Source organism: Schistocerca americana, chromosome X (assembly GCF_021461395.2).
Source record: "Schistocerca americana isolate TAMUIC-IGC-003095 chromosome X, iqSchAmer2.1, whole genome shotgun sequence".
NCBI lineage: Eukaryota > Metazoa > Arthropoda > Insecta > Orthoptera > Acrididae > Schistocerca > Schistocerca americana.
Window position 1 is genome coordinate 584302079 of NC_060130.1, and position 19996 is coordinate 584322074.

The window sequence follows — 19996 nt, forward strand, 5'->3', positions numbered from 1 at the left end:
TTTCGTCAGAATTTCTGGAGCTAACGGCAGCAAAATTATTACATATGCGATATACTATACGAACGGTCTTCACAAACCATATCCAGAAACCATTACATCGTGTTTCTGTCACTATTTAAAACAATGTTCTGAAATGTAATTGTCATCGCAGCGAAGTTCCGAGTTAGCATGTGGAGTGGCATGATATACAGGGTGACAATTATTGAACTACATGAAATAAAATCGTCATATCTTGTGAACGGTTTGAATTAGGACGTTCAAACTGCAAGGTTGGCCGCGGGGATTGATGGGAATTAGTATGCACTGTATGGTTTGGTTTAGCGACGAAGACTACTTTCATCGCGCAGTCCGGAACCGCGGGACTGCTACGGTCGCAGGTTCGAATCCTGCCTCGGGCATGGATATGTGTGATGTCCTTAGGTTAGTTAGGTTTAAGTAGTTCTAAGTTCTGGAGGACTGATGACCACAGAAGTTAAGTCCTATAGTGCTCAGAGCCATTTTTGAACTACTTTCATCTGGATGGATTCGTCTATAAGCTAAATTGGCGATTTTTGGTGGCAGAGAATTCTCATTCCGCGATCGAGAAGTCTCTTCACCTTCAACGGGTGACTGTGTGATGTGCAATGTCCAGTTACGGAATAATCGTTACGATCTTTTTTCACGGCTCTTGGTGGAGATTGCTCACAAAACTACACTGAAGGCCCAATGAAACTGGTATAGGCATGCGTACTCAAATACAGAGGTATGTAAACAGGCAGAATACGGTGCTGCGGCCGGTAACGCCTCTATAAGACAGGAGACAGCCAGTGTCTGGCGCAGTTGTTAGATCGGTTACTGCTGCTACAATGGCAGGTTATCAAGATTTAAGTGAGTCTGAACGTGGCGTTGTAGTCGCCGCACGAGCGATAGAACACAGCATCTCCGAAGTAGAGATGAAGTGGGGATTTTCCCGTACGACCATTTCACGAGTATACAGTGAATATCAGGAATCCTGTAAAACATGATATCTCCGACATCCGCAGTGGCTAGCACACTGGACTCGCATTCGGGAGGACGACGGTTCAATCCCGCGTCTGGCCACCCTGATTTAGGTTTTCTGTGATTTCCCTAAATAGCTCCAGGCAAATGCCGGGATGGTTCCTCTGATAGGGCACGGCCGACTTCCTTCCTCGTCCTTCCCTGATCCGACGAGACCGATGACCTCGCAGTTTGGTCTCTTCCTACAAACAACCCAACTCTCCGACATCGCTGAGGTCGGAAAAAGATCCTGCAAGAACGAGTCCAACGGCAACTGAAGAGACTCATTCAACGCGATAGAAGTGCAACCCTTCCGCAAATTGCAGCAGATTTCAATGCTGGGCCATGAACAAGTATCAGCATGCGAACCATTCAATGAAACATCATCGATACGGGTTTTCGGAGCCAAAGGCCCACTCGATGACTGCACGACACAAAGCTTTACGCATCGCCCAGGCCCTTCAACACAGACATTGGACTGTAGACGACTGGAAACACGTTGCCTGGTCGGATGAGTCTCGTTTCAGATTGCATCGAGCGGATGGACATGTACGGGTACGGAAACAACTCCATGAATCCATGAACCCTGCATGTCAGCAGGGGACTGTTCAAGCTGGTGAAGACTCTATAATGGTATGGGGCGTGTGCAGTTGGAGTGATTTGGGATCCCTGATACGTCTAGATACGACTCCGAAAGGTGACACTTACGTTAGCATCCTGTCTCATCACCCGCATCCATTCATATCCATTGTGTATCCCGATGGACTTGGGAAATTCCAGCAGGACAGTGCTATACCTCAAACGTCCAGTATTGCTACAGGGTGGCTCCAGGAACACTCTTCTGAATTTAAAAACTTCCGCTGGCCACCAAACTCTCCACAAAGGAACATTATTGAGCATATCTGGAATGCCTTGCAACGTGCTGTTCAGAAGAAATCTCCACCTCGTCGTACTTTTACGGATTTATGGACAGCCCTGCAAGATTTATGGTGCCAATTCTCTCCAGCACTACTTCAGACATTAGTCGAGTCCATGCCACGTCTTGTTGAGGCACTTCTGCGTGCGCGCGGATGCCCTACATGATATTAGGCGGGTGTACCAGTTTCTTTGGCTCTTCGGTGTATAATGGGGCGTAGACTCGAGTACCGTACTAATGACTGGGATCTTTTGAATTTAGTGTGATTGAATACGTGGACGACCTTCCGGATTGTCGATAGGAGTTCTTAGCACATTCTCAGGAAGATGCTGAATGACTTAACCCGATAATGGTTGGAAGAAAGTGGACAGTGAGACTTTCCAACACCTTAAAACCGTCTGTCCGGCCACAACTAGTGCTGATTCTTTGCCATTCATCCCGCCCGTGAAAGAAAAATGTACGAGTTCGTGTCGCAGTTAGGCTCTCAATTTATATTGCTAGGGGGTTTATTTACAGCGTGAACGCTGTAGCAGTGTAGAAAATTAATCTCGAGGGACTGTATCTCAGCAAGAGATACTTGAAAATTTTGGACTCACAGTTTTCTGCCACGTGCTCCCATAGTGGCCACAAGGTTGGTAAAGAGTTCCACTCTTCCATCAGCGCTGCTGTCAGTTCCTGAATAGTCGTTGGTGGATGTGAACGGGATGCCGTTCCTCTCCCCCAACGCGTCGCACACGTGCTCGATGAGAGTTAAGTCAGGCGAACGGGGAGTCCAGTCCATTTGCCGAATATCCTCTCATTTCAAGAGCTCCTGCACCCACCCTACACATTGTCATCCACGAAATTGAAGTCAGGGCCGAGTGCACACATGAAAAGACATATTTGGGGAAGGAGTACAGTGTCACAATGACGTTGAGCGATGAGTGTACTTCGTGCAAAGGTTTGGAGGTCAGTACGTCCGTACAAGATTTTGCAAAAACTACACCATAACATCTGGACCATAAAAACGACCATGTTCATTAGTGATGGGCGTATCCTCTTATGGGGAGAGGTAGGAACTTGTAATTCACGTGAGAACATAGTCGAACAGGATCTGTTTGGTGGTTCATGTGTTATGGTGTGGGGTGGCGTAATGTTGCGTGGGTGTGCTGGCCTCCAAATCTTTCAACACGGTACACTCAGCTGTCAACATTATTGCGACACTGTACTCGTTCCCCAAGTACTTCTTTTCAGAGATGCTTTCTGTCCTGTCTCTTTTTTATGGATGACAATACGCGACAACATCGAACCGTGCAAATGGAGGAGCTCTCGGAACGAGAGGATATTCGGTGAATGGGCTGGCCTGCCCGTTCCCATCCAGCACGAGTGGGATGTTTTGGGGAGACGTACTGCGGCACGTTCACATGCAGCAACGACCATTCAGCAACTGCCAACCGAGGTAGTGGAGAAATGGAACGCTCTACCACCACAATTCCTTACCAACCTTGCACCCAGCGTGGAAGCACGTTGCATAGCATGCGCTGCCGTCCGACATGATGACACATCCTATTAAGAACCATGTCCCACCTTTTGTAACGTCAAGGCGACGATCAAAATCAAGATGATTTCAGTGTACGAGGGTAATCCCAAAAGTAAGGTCTCCAATTTTTTTTATAAGTACCGAGTGATCAAAAAGTCAGTATAAATTTGAAAACTCAATAAACCACGGAATAATGTAGATTGAGGGATAAAAATTGACACACATGCTTGGAATGATATGGGGTTTTATTAGAACAAAAAAAAAACACCCCATATTGCTAGACGCGTGAAAGATCTCTTGCGCGCGTCGTTTGGTGATGATCGTGTGCTCAGCCACCACTTTCGTCATGCTTGGCCTCCCAGGTCCCCAGACCTCAGTCCGTGCAATTATTGGCTTTGGGGTTACCTGAAGACGCAAGTGTATCGCAATCGACCGACAACTCTAAGTCCGCAGCTCGTGGTCGTGCGGTAGCGTTCTCGCTTCCCACGCCCGGGTTCCCGGGTTCGATTCCCGGCGGGGTCAGGGATTTTCTCTGCCTCGTGATGACTGGGTGTTGCGTGATGTCCTTAGGTTAGTTAGGTTTAAGTAGTTCTAAGTTCTAGGGGACTGATGACCATAGCTGTTAAGTCCCATAGTGCTCAGAGCCATTTGAACCATTTGACATCTCTAGGGATGCTGAAAGACAACATCCGACGCCAATGCCTCACCATAACTCCGTACATGCTTTATAGTGCTGTTCACAACATTATTCCTCGACTACAGCTATTGTTGAGGAATGATGGTGGACATATTGATCATTTCCTGTAAAGAACACCATCTTTGCTTTGTCTTACTTTGTTCTGCTAATTATTGCTATTCTGATCAGATGAAGCGCCATCTGTCGGAAATTTTTTGAACGTTTGTATTTTTTTGGTTCTAATAAAACCCCACGTCATTCCAAGCATGTGTGTCAATTTGTACCTCTCTATCTACATTATTTCGAGATTTATTCAGTTTACAAATTTATACTGACTTTTTGATCACCCGGTACATAGACCTGTTTATTTCTACAATGGTTTACATCAGTTTACAGCTTGAACATTTAGCTATTTTTCGACATAATCACCATTTCTGTAGATGCATTTTTGTAGACGCTGTGGCAGTTTTTGTATGCCCATGTCATACCAGCTCGCCGCCATGCTGTTCAGAAAGTTATGAACCTCTTCTTTCACCTCGTCCTCGGAGCTGAATCTCTGGGACCACAATTAACGCTGACAGGTAGGTAGTGTGAGACTCTGAGAAAACTCAAACGGGCAATTCAGAACCGGAGAAGAGGAATGTTGAGCAAGGGCGTACACATTCTCCATGACTACGCTCACCCACACATCGCTCGGCGAACCGTTGCTCTCCTGCAACAGTTTCAGTGGAACATAATCACCCACCCACCCACCCACCCTATAGTCCTGACTTGGCGCCCAGTGACTATCACCTGTTCCCTAGGTTCTACATCTACATCTACATACATACTCCGCAATCCACCATACGGTGCGTGGCGGAGGGTACCTCGTACCACAACTAGCATCTTCTTCCCCTGTTCCACTCCCAAACAGAACGAGGGAAAAATGACTGCCCATATGCCTCTGTACGAGCCCTAATCTCTCTTATCTTATCTTTGTGGTCTTTCCGCGAAATATAAGTTGGCGGGAGTAAAATTGTACTGCAGTCAGCCTCAAATGTTGGTTCTCTAAATTTCCTCAGTAGTGATTCACGGAAAAAACACCTCCTTTCCTCCAGAGACTCCCACCCGAGTTCCTGAAGCATTTCCGTAACACTCGCGTGATGATCAAACCTATCAGTAACAAATCTAGCAGCCCGCCTCTGAATTGCTTCTATGTCCTCCCTCAATCCGACCTGATAGGGATCCCAGACGCTCGAGCAGTACTCAAGAATAGGTCGTATTAGTGTTTTATAAGCGGTCTCATTCACAGATGAACCACATCTTCCCAAAATTCTACCAATGAACCGAAGACGACTATCCGCCTTCCCCACAACTGCCATTACATGCTTGTCCCACTTCATATCGCTCTGGAATGTTACGCCCACATATTTGATCGACGTGACAGTGTCAAGCGCTACACTACTGATGGAGTATTCAAACATTACAGGATTCTTTTTCCTATTCATCTGCATTAATTTTCATTTACCTATATTTAGAATTAGCTGCCATTGTTTACACCAATCGCAAATCCTGTCCAAGTCATCTTGTATCCTCCTACAGTCACTCAACGACGACACCTTCCCGTACATCACAGCATGACCAGCAAACAGCCGCACATTGCTATCCACCCCATCCAAAAGGTTAAAAGAACGTTTGGCCGGAAAGCGATTCAGCTCCGACGACGAGGTGAAAGAAGAGGTTCATAACTTTCTGAACAGCACGGCGGCGAGCTAGTATGAATGGGCATACAAAAACTGCCGCAGCGTCTACAAAAATGCATCGACAGAAATAGTGATTATGTCGAAAAGTAGCTAAATGTTCAAGCTGTAAACTGATGTAAACCATTGTAGAAATGTCTATGTACTTATAAAATGTCTATGTACTTATAAAAAAAATAGGAGACCTTTCTTTTGGGATTACCCTCGCAATTATTATCTTTCAGTAAAAATATCACTTCTGTTCGTCTCATTGCGTACTTTTCTCAGTTACCTCTTGTACTAAACTGTATCACTTCCTCTTATGTACGGTCGAAGTTTGATTGAGCTGTGTTACTTGGCAGTGTCACATCATGCGGTATTTACTTTTGTTCTTGAGTTTTGCAGACAGGTGTATGTAACACATTAACTCTTCTTTAAAGTAATCAGAAGTCTGTAGCTGTTTTACCTGGGAGTTTGAGTAATTATAGAATCGGGGTGAGGGGGGGGGGGGGTTTACTGGTGTTTGCTATTGTGCTCCATCCTTACAGCTGACAACACATGGCGAGAAGTACGAACGACCGTTCACCGTGTACTGAACACTGGCTTCGGGTGTGTGAATACAAATATAAAGACGTCGTGGTCTGCAATACGAGACAGCTCGACAGGCGCCCGACACGACAGACAGGAAGTTTGCACTCTTTCATCTCCTCCGCCTCGGCGTCCTGATAGGGACGGGGCTATATAACGCGGCTGCGGCCGCTGAATGCGAATTGTGGCGGCCAGCATCCCCCGCGGATTGTCGGGCGGAGCAGGCGGAAGCGTGAGAGAGCGCTGGCGGCGGCGGGGGGCTGCAGACGTGTTAACGCGGCCAGAGACGCAGCAGTGCGTGGGCAGGAAGCGTCACGTGTGGCGCGCCGTGCACCTGCAGCGTGCAGCGCGGCCTGGACGCCGCCGGGAGCCGCCGCTGCCGCTGCCGCTGCCGGCGATGGCAGGTGTCGGCCATGTTGGCGGCGGCTCTATTGATTGCGGCATCAGGCATGGCAAGCACGCCGGCAGACGTGCCCAGCATAGCGGCGCGCGGAGGCGGTGGCGGCGGCGGCGGCGGCGGCGGCGGTGGCGGCGGAGGCGGAGGCGGCAGCCCGGCACACCGACAATGTCACTGATTCGCCGCCACCCCCGCTGGCCGTCGCTGTCTGCGACCGCCGCCGCCGCTGCCGACGCTGCGCCTACCGCGCGAGACTTCGATTTCTCTCGGTAACTTTTACTTGTCGCGGGAAGTCCGATAGATGCGTGTGAGGCGTGGGGTGTCTCAGGGGAGTGTAATAAGATCGCCCCTGTTCGCTTTATACATTAACATCTTGGCAGATAACACAAGCTGAGTATGTTGGCACACGTACACACGTTGGACAAAAAAGCGCACCGGACAAAAATTTAGTCACCCGCTCGAGATATTGAGCTAATACCGCATATCACTGTCACTAGCTTTGGTAGTGGTCTCAGCTTGACGAGGGAGGGAAGCCACAAGATTATTCAGGTACAAGCTTACCGGACAAAAATTAGTCACCGCGTTCTTCACGCACAAGTGAATCTTTAGGCCGTTACAGATGGCGCAGCGATCCAGTCAATTTCGCAACGGCGTGCGCACTGCCCAAGTGAGCATAAGGCAATTTGTGTTTCAAGCGGACTTTGTGCGTAAACATGGGTAACCGTAAGGACGAGGGAGAGGGCAAAAAGACGCAATCGTGTACGGTCGTGCCCTTGGCCATCCAATGTGTGAAGTTGTTGGATTTGTTGATGTTTCGCGGCGGAATGTTCAACGTGTCTACAAGCACTGGTGTAACACACGTCGCCACCTACATCTACGTCTACATACATACTCCGCTAGCCACCAAGCAGTGTGTGGCGGAGGGCACAATTCGCGCCAAAGTCATATCCCCCCCCCCTTCCACTCGCGGATCGCGCGAGGGAAAAACGACTTTCTTAACGCCTCTGTACGAGCTCTAATTTCCCTTATTTTTGAATGGTGATCATTGCGCGATTTGAAAGTGGGTGGTAATAATATATGCTCTACATCCTCGGCGAAGATCGAATTCCGGAATTTAGTTCAAAAATGGCTCAAATGGCTCTAAGCACTATGGAACTTAACGTCTGAGGTCATCATTCCCCTGCCGGCCGTGTGGCCGAGCGGTTCTAGGCGCTTGAGTCTGGAACCGCGCGACCGCTACGGTCGCAGGTTCGAATCCTGCCTCGGGCATGGATGTGTGTGATGTTCTTAGGTTAGTTAGGTTTAAGTAGTTTTAAGTTCTAGGGGACTGATGACCTCAGATGTTAAGTCCCGTAGTGCTCAGAGCCATTTGAACCATCAAATACTCAGCGAGTGGCTTAACCTGGATGCAACGTAGATGCACAACCTTGTGGACTCACTTAGTAATCGAACTAGAATCAAACGAGAGCGAAGTTCTGTTCACCGTTTCGCGCTCGTACTGTATTCCTACAGTGAACAGGCTTCGATCTAACGATGACATGAACACATGACGGGGGATTTTGGAAAATTGGAAATTTATGGTAAGTCCTATGGGACCAAACTGCTGAGGTCATCGGTCCCTAAGCTTACACAGTACTTAATCTAACTTCAACTAACTTACACTAAAGACAACACACACACACACACACACACACCCAAGCCCGAGGAACGACTCGAACCTCCGACAGGGGGAGGCACGCGAACCGTGACAAGGCGCCTCAGTTCGTACGGCTACACCGCACGGCGGAGGATTTTGGTACCTGACATATGTTGAAGCAAAATGTAGAAGATGAGTTATTTGCGCCATTTTTTGTAGTGTACTGCTGTCTGATGATATGTTTCTCCGACTCTGTACATATACTCTGGGCTTCCTTTTTTACATATTTTTCAGATTTTCCAGTGCCACTTGATAATGGCCAAAAGATCCAAATTGCAATAGTCAAACAAATAATTTCTACTGTCAGTGCCGAACATTATATCCTCCAAAAAATTGTACCCGACTGTGAAATTCGACTGTGAGAAGTTAATCAGCTAATGTTGTGCTTATATCGTAAAAATGTACGATTAGTCGTCAAAATAAGAAGATCTGAAACATAATTTAACACATAGTTCCGTAGAAACACCCTTCGAGTCGTCTACTGCGAGATACAAAACCTGTTTTCAAAGTAGACGCTGTCACCCGCCGGTGCAACGTCCGTGTAACAGTCCCCGCGTCTACGATTGATGTTCAGCCCTTTGAGGCATCCGGTTGCACTTGGCTGCTGGAATGCAGACACTAGAATACAAATTGATAACAACGTCTAGTCGATCCGAACGATTTTCTCTTCAGCTTCTAGAATTACGAGAATGCTGTACTGTTCGACAACACTGTTCGGAATTACAACTAGGAGTCTGCTTGTATCATAATGAGCTCAGGCCGAAGCGAAGTTTTGTGGACTGTGTGTCAATGACTGTGGACGAAGGAAACTCACCAAAATGCTATAGTATGCCAAGTCTTGCGGCAACTGGTAGTTTCCATTCTTTGGCAGCGTTTTGACCCTATAACTAAACGGAACAGGGTCAATCCCGCTAACTGTAATAGAACTGCTTCGTGAGTTTATGTTTGTACATTTAGGGTGCGATAAGCTGTCAGGTATATACAAGAGTCGTCTTTGGACTCTCAGTGAACGATTCAGACACACTATTCCAATGAAAGGCGTTTACAACCTCTCACACTTAATTCTGTCAAGTATACCGAGCTCAGATATGTTCGACAGGTTTTCCCTTGACTAATCTTATCAGCCTCACTCAGCTACCAAAACTGCAAAAAAATGGTTCAAATGGCTCTGAACACTATGGGACTTAACATCGGAGGTCATCAGTCCCATAGAACTTAGAACTACTTAAACCTAACTAACCTAAGGATATTACACACATCCATGCCCGAGGCAGGATTCGAACCTGTGGCCGTAGCAGTAGCGTGGTTCCGGACTGAAGCACCTAGAAGCGCTCGGCCACCGCGGCCGGCCCAAAACTGCAGCACTGTGATTTTTACCACGAGTAAACCACATAGCAAATCCCATTATTTTAGCCCAAAGACCTTTGAGAACCATGGTTCTCCCCTGCAGTATTATCTCGGACATCTACTCTTTCAGGACTCGAAATTGGAGACATATACTTTCACCGAAATATTATATACGTTGCATTCAAATCTAAAGGAGGTGACACACTTCGAGTCAAAACGATCGACTTCTGATGCTGTACGTGTAGCTACAAGTTTTATATATTGTAGCAATGCACCTGTTTAATGAGCAGTTCAGATTATATATGGGACGCACACAGAGTCATTGTCAGATTACAGAAAGTCCTGGATGAACACACCGGATTTATTTCTCTCTCAGTCACTTATCTGTGCCGACTGGTCCACTGACATAATCCAATGAATTCAGTGGTATGCTATTTCCTGAGAGACGGTATGTTTTACTCAAACACCCATATGACTTTAATAAGGGCCTGCCGTTGTGCCCGAGCGGTTCTAGGCGCTTCAGTCCGGAATCGCGGTGCTGCTACGGTCGCAGGTTCGAATCCTGCCTCGGGCATGGATGTGTGTGATGCCCATAGGTTAGTTAGTTTTAAGTAGTTCTAAGTCTAGGGCACTGATGACCTCAGATGTTGAGTCCCATAGTGCTTAGAGCCATTTGAACCATTTCTGAACTTTAATAAGGAATATGATCATTTGCGTTAGGACACGTCACCTCTGATGCCGCATTAAAGTATGAAAGAATATAATTTGTCATCTGACGATGACCTAAGAAGCCCCAAATCCGATATCTGATTAAATATGTAATAATTGCAGAACATCAGGGAAGGTTTCCATTTTTATATTTTGTATTTCTCTTAGATGCATAGAGGGAAAATTCATTTAATGTAATAAATATGCAGTGAATACGACTGAAAGGAAACTCTAATATAACAACTGTCAGCAATTTAAATGACATTTTTAGTTAACCTGTAAAAAAAAGGGTTCATAAATAATTACGAGATACGTTGCACATGAACTCAGCAACTGTGATTGATGTTATACCGACCTGTGAGAGACCCAGGTAGATGGAGACGGTCTCCGAAATGTACAGAAACCGCGCGTCTGCAGCCAGGGCGAAGGCGAATCCGTCCAGCGACTGCAAACAACACAAAATTATCTTACATTTTCCCATAATTCATACCTACGAAATTACCACCACCTGATAAGAAAAAATCGATACACAGTATTGATAACTCAAGATTGACAACTGTAGAAATGTGCAGTGAACGGACTATAGTATCGACAGAATTGACACGTACAGGGGAGGAAGAGCGGGACCGAAAGTATTTTATAAACAAAGCAGAAATAATCGTTTTTATCTCTCTGAGAACTGACTAATTAAATTACGATTGCAAGTACAGAAAAAGAGATGGGATCCATACCAAGGTAACAGTAAAAAACAAATTTTAGGCAGAGAGCACTTTTGATCAAAAGTTATCACCGACGAGAGAGCATTTACAAGACGCGACAGATTTGATAGCCACAAGACGTTCGTCTAAGACTTTTCCTCCTGAATGCTTGCGAAATTAGAAAGTTGTATATTATATACATGCAGTGTGTATTTACACGCGAGAATTCCAGAAGACTTAGCATTTTTAATGCTAATAGTAATATTTCGTGCCAAGTTCAGCTGGTTTACTGTTTACTTTCTATACAGCGAGTTATTTTCACCGTATACGATACGGATTGATCGATGAGAGGGTACACAACAAAAAAAAGGTGTAATGAACTTATATCCAGAAATGCATGGTTTACGCGCCGGCCGAAGTGGCCGTGCGGTTAAAGGCGCTGCAGTCTGGAACCGCAAGACCGCTACGGTCGCAGGTTCGAATCCTGCCTCGGGCATGGATGTTTGTGATGTCCTTAGGTTAGTTAGGTTTACCTAGTTCTAAGTTCTAGGGGACTAATGACCTCAGCAGTTGAGTCCCATAGTGCTCAGAGCCATTTTTTTGCATGGTTTACACGTTAGAGAGACTCTGGTCTAATACGTTCTGTACCATGCAGCCACAGTTACAGTATGTATTGAAAATGATTCCCGCGTGCCTCAACGCACGCGTGTGCGCGCCATAGCATGCTTTGTCTCATATGTTCACATCGGCCAGGCTGTATCCGTACAGTCTCAAAGGCAGCATGAATACACTGCTCCATTGTCTCCACATCTGGAATGGACTCTGCATACATGATACTTTTGAGATGCCCCATAACCATAAATCGCACGGTTTGAGATCCGGTGAACGAGCAGCCCATGCAACTGGACCTCCTCGTCCGATCCATCGACCAGGGAAGGCACAACTGAGGTGCGTCCGGACGTTAACGACGAAATGGGCTGGAGCACCATCATGTGGCAGCTACATAACCGTTCGAATCATCAGTGGCACTTCTTCCAGCAGGGGAGACAAAGTCACCCCCAAGAAACGTCGATAGTTCCGCCTTGTTAGGCGATGTTGAAGGAAGACTCGTCCCAAAATACGTTCGCCAATGTACCGGCCCACATATTCCGGCTGTACCGATTCTGCCGATTCACTGTCACCATACCATGTGGGTTCTGCGTACTATCGCACATACGACTGTTATGAAAGTTGATGATACCACTCCTCGTAAAGGTGGCCTCATTTGTGAATAGGATAGATGACACAAATCCCGTGATTGTGCTTGCCTGGTGAAGAAACCAGTGACAAAATTGCTCCCGATGTTGAAAGTCTGCAGCTAGTGAGCCCTGCACACGCTGTAAGTGATAAGGGTAGCAACAATTGTCATGGATAATGTTCCACACGGCCGTCTGGCTTATCCCATACTGGTGCGCCAACTGCCTAGTACTGACACGGCGGTCGCCTTCCACAGTGTTAATCACATTTTCCTGCAAGTCGGGTACGTCTTTCATGATTTCCTGCTTCTTGAAACGATCCTATCTCAGACAGACGGCGAAACGCTGTTGCAAACCTTGAATGCTGTGGTTCTTGTCGGCGGCGATAGATCTCCTGACACAACCTTGCTGCCTGCTGCCTGCTGCCCGCTGCCGTTTGCCTTTCCGTAAGTAAACACCACGTCGGCCAGCTCTCGATTCGAATATGGAACCACTGTGTACAACGCTGTATCACATCCACTACAACGTGGGTCAGCAAGGGAAGTGAATCGGACACAACATTACAATTACTATTGCGGAAGAGGGCGCTAGGGTGTGACGTATGAGGAACAGTATCATGGAACAGTATCACCCTCTAGGAAGAAACCATGCATACTGTAACTGTGGCTACATGGTACAGCGCGTATTAGTCCGCAGTATATGTAACGAAGTATGATTGAATAAATGGTGTATAGCGTGGAAACCATGCATTTCCTGAAATAAGTTCATTAGACCTTTTATGTTCCGTATCCGCTCATCGATCAATCCTTAGAGTTTGTACACTGTGGAAAAAATCCCCCTGTATAAATGGACTACAATCTAGAATAAAAATGAGTACATAATGGTTACAAAAATTTGCAGAAACTGAAATGACCAGTATTCTTGATAAACCGTATTTCAAAGCTCTAAGTCTTACGGCGTATGGCTATCGGAACCGCTTCAGAGGAAGGTCATCTGAATACTAGGGATGGACGATACCACCATATTCGTTGACATAACACACACACACACACACACACACACACACACACACACATATATATATATATATATATATATATATATATATATATATATATATATATATATAAAAACTGGGTGCATCTTAAAAGGAGCTGATGTTGCTATGCTTTGTGTGGCACTTTTAAATATGTGCATTTCCTGACGAAAAAGATAATTACATAAGGTGGCTTTCTCGAAACTTCTTGACCTTTGGGGGTGGATGTTTGGATTGGTCTAGAGTCTGTCGTGCTGTGGCTTAAAGTGAGTCATTTTCTTAAAAATTACTGCACCTGAACAGTGAAGGCTCCACTGGAGAAAGTATAACGACTGTGGACTGCGTTCTAGCAACTATTTCCTGTAGTACATGAAAATCCCGTACGTTGTTGTCGCTAGGTCTGAGAAGGGTACGCGAAGAATACGGGGAGTAGACTCACAACGCTACTCCTCCACTTCATCTTTCACTTTCTTGTTTCTCTTCCTTTTCTATCTATATATAGAGACATCAAAGTAATGTAAATGTTCCTCTGCAAATCTGGATACTATTACTCGAGCATAAACACAGCAATTTACTCAGTGGACTAATACCGAGATCCTATTATGTCATGTTGTGTGTTGAATAGAACAGTAAAGTATTACTACAGGAGGAGGAAAAAGAACGAAGAACTTTTTTATCAATCAAACACATCAGCTAGACAAGTGACAAAAGTGGAGGACCTCCATGAGTCGTCGGTTTTCGATATTACTGTTTACTTGAACAAGACGGAATACAATGAAACGTTTCAACCATGTGGTTTGCCGAAATATATGATATGAAGAGACTTTAGTTGAAATAGCACGACATTGTAAATACCATTTGGAATATCCCAAAGTGCTTTTTCACTTCCGAGCACTTGGTTTTAAACTACAGAAATAAATTAATTAAGTCTAAGATAAGCATATCAAGGGTCACCTTCACCTTGTTAACAATCCGTTGGTATAACTGACGGAATCCAACACACCTGCACCGAATCTAAGTATTGACCCAAACTGTTCTCAGTAGTTCTTGTAACGGTGCCCTTTATGAACAAAGTCCTTTGGTATACATTTCATTAACAACACAACACAGTGGATATCGGGTAAAGAAACTTTTTAGATGGGAACATTGCGAGTGGAATCTTGTTTAGAGTCGTGATTCTGGGCCAAGCCCAACAATCGATGAGCTTACGTCCGATGAGAAAGTGGGACATGAAATAAACCAACATCTGTACGAGAATCATTCTAGTATAATGTTGACTGATGGTTCTGGAAAGGAAACAGTATTGGCGGATATATGTATGACCATGTCATGTGAATCAGTGTTGAGATATAATGATGAGGTGCCACGACGTTTGATCCTGTCGGGCGGGCAGCTCTTTCCTTTATCTGGATTACAACAGTCTTACACACTGATGTGCAGATGTCTGACGAAATTCTACAACCTGAGAGTACTGTGTCCTGAGAGCATCCATGGCTTGCTTGCTATCGAGAGTGCTTAGGATTTGATAGGGAGATGCTGAAAGGTCAATAGCACGCAAAACTGCTCCATAGTTGGTTTTCTGTGCTTGATGACTGGCAAAATGTCCCTCAGGAACTATTTGCCATTCCACTGGCGCAAAAAATGACCTTTCTGCCGGCCGTGGTGGTCTAGCGGTTCAGGCGCTCAGTCCGGAACCGCGTGACTGCTACGGTCGCAGGTTCGAATCCTGCCTCGGGCATGGATGTTTGTGATGTCCTTAGGTTAGTTAGGTTTAACTAGTTCTAAGTTCTAGGGGACTAATGACCTCAGCAGTTGAGTCCCATAGTGCTCAGAGCCATTTGAACCATTTGACCTTTCTGTTCTTGGGTCATATAGGACAGAAATACTATGAACTTGTATCTGTACACTACACAACATACGGAAGGGCATATCCATACTATTTATATCAGCATATTGAATTAAAAGCTGCGTAACGTGTGATGTATTGACAGATTATTTAATGTTTTATTTGCCTTTTAGCGAAGTACACAAAGCTTTTATGTTTCTAACTTTTCGGTATGTTTTATCATTGTCATGGCTTCATTTCATATCCAATCGTCGACATGAGATATGTTTTTTGCATGTTATTTTTCTTTATCCGTCCATGTAACTCTGTACTTCCCACGCAGTTGATGTTATGGTTATACTGAAGATAGTGTATCACCAGATGCTAGTTTTCTAGGCAGATGAGATTCACATTTGGACGAGAAAGATTACATGTTAGCTTCATCAAGATATTAGTGTCAAAAACACTGTAAATGCAGGCGTTGGACAAAAATAAGGAAACACCGCGAGAAATGTATGTTTGAACACAAATGCAAATATTAGCCAAGCCTGCAGGTTGTGCTGTTGTACTAGGGGAGCGCTGAAAAGTAATTGCTCCGTGGTATTTCAAGAGGTCGCATTACTGCCAAGGGCTGTGTGACCATTTTGTCTGGTCAAGTCCATCCCATGACACAATGTTTATTTTCCAGTGGTGATGCTGTGTTACAAGACCATTTGGCCCCTGTTCACACAGCTCCATCGCCCAGGACTGTGTTGGTGTGAGCATGAGGATGAATTGTCTCATCTTCCCTGGCCAATGCTGTGACCAGGTCTGAATAATATTTAGCCTTTGTGGTCTACTTTGAAAAGGAGGTTGCATGAACGCTATCCACCTCCATCATCGTTAGCTGACTTGCCACTATTTTGCAGGCAGAGTAGCATAAAAAATAAAAAGCAGTAAAATATTCCTTTGAAAACAGTACATGTCCTGTATTTATCCATGTCGAGAAGACTGGGAGCTCTTAGGCATAGTAATGTGATGCGTTTGTGGTGTTTACATATTTTTGTCTACTCCCTACATATGACGTGTCATGCACTTGTCTGGAGCAAGGCTGGATGCGTCAAGATTGTGTTGTGGCGATGTGGACGTTAATGTCACATTTTATTAACTCATCTAGCACTGTGGGTGGTTGCTCGGTAATCGAAGCAAAAGAAAAATGAAAAGGAAATCGTGCATCAAATTGGTTTCTCCATATTTGGTCAATACAGCAAAGTGGTGTTTGTGCCTCGCATCTAGTAATCGCACTAACGTAAACATTTATAAATATTAGGGGTTAAATTCCCGTTGATATCTAAGACATTAGAGACGCAGCACATGTTCAAACAGAGCAAGAAGCGGCAGAAAAGCGGTACTGTCCTTGCCAAACGAACCATCCCTTTATTTGCTTTAAGAGGTTTAGGGAAAGCACGGAAAATCCTGCTCTTCCCGAGTACATGGCCAGAGTTATAATCACCGCACCACACCATCCGGCGTATTTTTAAATATATAGTATGGCAGATACCCAATACGAGTAGACGGATGGGCAGAGATCCGTCCATGTTATGGAATGTGCCACATGCCTAGGGCATCATTACGAAGCGGTACAAAATGGAACGAAAACACAAAATAAATAATAGGGAAGGTGAGTGAAAGACTGAGATTTGTTACTTTGTCCAGCATGCTCCTCATCTCTGATATGGGCTCCAGCAACTGTTATTATCAGTTTAATGAAACAGCAGCTTCAATTACATTAAAAGCACTCACATTCAAGACTGCCTTCGGTCCCTACCATCAAATAGCCCGTTATTTATGACAATAGGAGCCATGCTGTCATAAGTAAATGACCACTTGATAATGACCTAAAGATCTAAGCCTTTCGAGAAAATAAACACTATTGTGCATCTAGAGCTGGTGCGTAATAAAATGGATTTAGATTCGTTAAAGTGTTGTTGAAAAATTGAATGCTCCTGTAAAGGTAGAGATAGACATGTACAGAACTCTGACACAACCGTTTTCACATTTCCGTTGTAGTATTTGATGTCATTAACTAATCGGCCTGACGGTATGCACAACCTGATCAAAAGTATCCGGACATTCCTACGTAACACGGAATTAACCACTAGAAGTCACGAGAGGCGGATCCGTCAGTATAAACTGAGGTGAGGAGTGTTGTGTTGTCTGCGGAAAGCCAATAACTGCAGAACTGATCGGTCAGGAGAGCCCATTGACTTCGAATGTGACCTTACTGGATGTCACCTGAAGAACAATTTCGTAAGGAATATTGCAGCCCTTCTAGAGCTGGCCAAGCTGACAGGTGGTGATGTGATTGTGAAGTGGGAACAACCACAGCCCTGCCAATACCAGCCACACCTCATGCACTTGACGGAAAGCGACTAGAGAGTACTGCGGAGGATGCTCGTAAAAAACGCATGGAATCAGCAGAGAAATCACTCGTGAGTTCCAGAGTGCTACCAGAAGTCCAGGAAGCACGCTGATTGTGCTTAGGGAGTTAAAAAGAACGGGGTACAATGACGGATCGACATAAGCAACACATTACTGTCGTCAGTACTAAGCGACGCTTGAGGTGTTGTAAAGAGTGACGCCAGTGGACAGTGGATGCCTGGTTCAAATGGCTCTGAGCACTATGGGAGTCAACTGCTGAGGTCATTAGTCCCCTAGAACTTAGAACTAGTTAAACCTAACGAACCTAAGGACATCACAAACATCCATGCCCAAGGCAGGATTCGAACCTGCGACCTTAGCGGTCTTGCGGTTCCAGACTGCAGCGCCTTTAACCGCACGGCCACTTCGGCCGGCGTGGATGCCTGGGAACGACTCATTTGCAGTGATGAATCACGCTATACCCTGTGGAAAGCCAATGGAAAGGTTTGGGTTTGGTGAATGCCTGGATAACGTTACAGATCGTGGCTGCGGTGTGGTTCCCTAATCGCACTTAAGAAAACGCTAAATCCAGTGGGATATGAACTCATTTTACAGCATTGTGTACTACGTGCACTAGAGGAGAAGTTCTGAGACGATGATTATTTGTATCAGAATGACAATGGACCGTCATTAAGCATCATGTGTGTGGCAATGGTTTGTGGACAGTACCATTTCCGAAACGGACTGCCCTGCCCAGAGTCCCGACTTGAACCCAGCAAACACCATTGGCATGAGTTAGAGCGTCCACTTCGTTCTAGAGACAATGAATCGCTGTCGAGCAGTTCCTATGGACGGAGAGAAATGGAACAGTGTTACCTGAAACGACAGAAAATGTGCTTTGTTAGCAGCTGCTTGTAGTGTGGTAGTTACGTTGACACATGATGTGTAAAGTGTGCTCAGTGTCGAACGCTGCCACTCCACCCTGCCCTTTCACCATTCAGCTAATCTTTACGATGTGTGTGATAGCCCAGCAGCCCAGAAGTCTCGCAATCCTTGAACGTGTTTCTTGAAGACATATACAGCAAATCTAGCATGTGCTAAGAGTTTTAGCTTATCCACACAATTTCGGAAACCACTTAAATTCCACTTCAGTACGTCCATTATCTGTTGAAGTCGTTTTCCGTCCCTTTCTCTTTGTATCTTGGTGGGCTGTTCATGACTGCTGGAGGTGGACTAGAAGGAAAGAAGAGTAGGGTTGAAAGTCCCGTCGGCATCGAGATCAATAAAAACGGAGCACCAACTCGGATTTTTCGAGTATGGGGAAGAAAATCGTCCGTGCCCTTTAGAACTAACAATTCTGGTCTTTGCATAGAGCGACTTGCGGAAATCACGGAAGACCTAAATATGAATGGCCAGATGCGGATTTGAAGCGTCGTTCTCTCGAATGCGGATCCAGTGGCCTAACCACTACGCCATCTCACTCGCTACCACTTCCATTCCGAAATATTCAGCATCAGAGGTGGCTGCTGATTTCAAGGCTGTTGCTTCAATTGTCATTCAGTTAGACTTCTACCTGTTTTTCCTATTAAGTTTTCCTTTTGTTAGACACACGGTAAAGTTTTTTGTTGAGTGAACCACACATTTCTGGTGAGATATTTTCTTTTAGGGGTAATGCAGTACACTGGCAGCCGTAGAAATCTGCGAAACTGAATCTCTGACACGTGCAGGTTAGTAGAGGAGTCTCACCAGTTCGCGGACAGGCAGTTCCTGGTAGTCTACCTAGGGGACAATTTTCACTGGGCTTCCCCACACGCCTCTGACGTCACCACTCATGATGGCGGAACTGGGTTACTTGCGCTAGCAGAAAATTTAAAGAATTCTAAGATGGTGGAACTAGCATACTTGTGATATTTTAATTTTAACATACTTAATGTTAAAACAAATGATCTACGGTGCTTAATTTACTACTGTTCTAAATGGACTTGCATGACCAAAGTCGCGACCTGAGCCCCACTGAACACCTTTGGCTTGAGTTCGAACGTCGACTTCGCTCCAGAGCCCAGGGTCCAACATCACCATCTTCTCTGGTTTCGGCTCTTGAGTTAGAATGAGCTGCCATTCCTCCATAGACATTCAGACATCTCGCCGATACTATCCGCAGCAGAGCTCAAGTCGTCATAAAGGCGAAGGGTGGACTCACCCCATATTTAATGTCCATTA

The 19996-nt window shown here is 45.4% G+C and overlaps 1 protein-coding gene across 1 annotated transcript in view; it reads right to left on the bottom strand.

Annotated features, from left to right (window-relative positions):
• The window catches only part of LOC124556191 (protein trachealess-like), a 319751-nt gene that overhangs the window by 132020 nt on the left and 167735 nt on the right, over window positions 1–19996 (bottom strand). The window contains exon 4 of the mRNA XM_047130185.1: window positions 10938–11027. Within this exon, the coding sequence (XP_046986141.1) occupies window positions 10938–11027 (90 nt within the window). The remainder of the gene's footprint in view (window positions 1–10937; window positions 11028–19996) is intronic.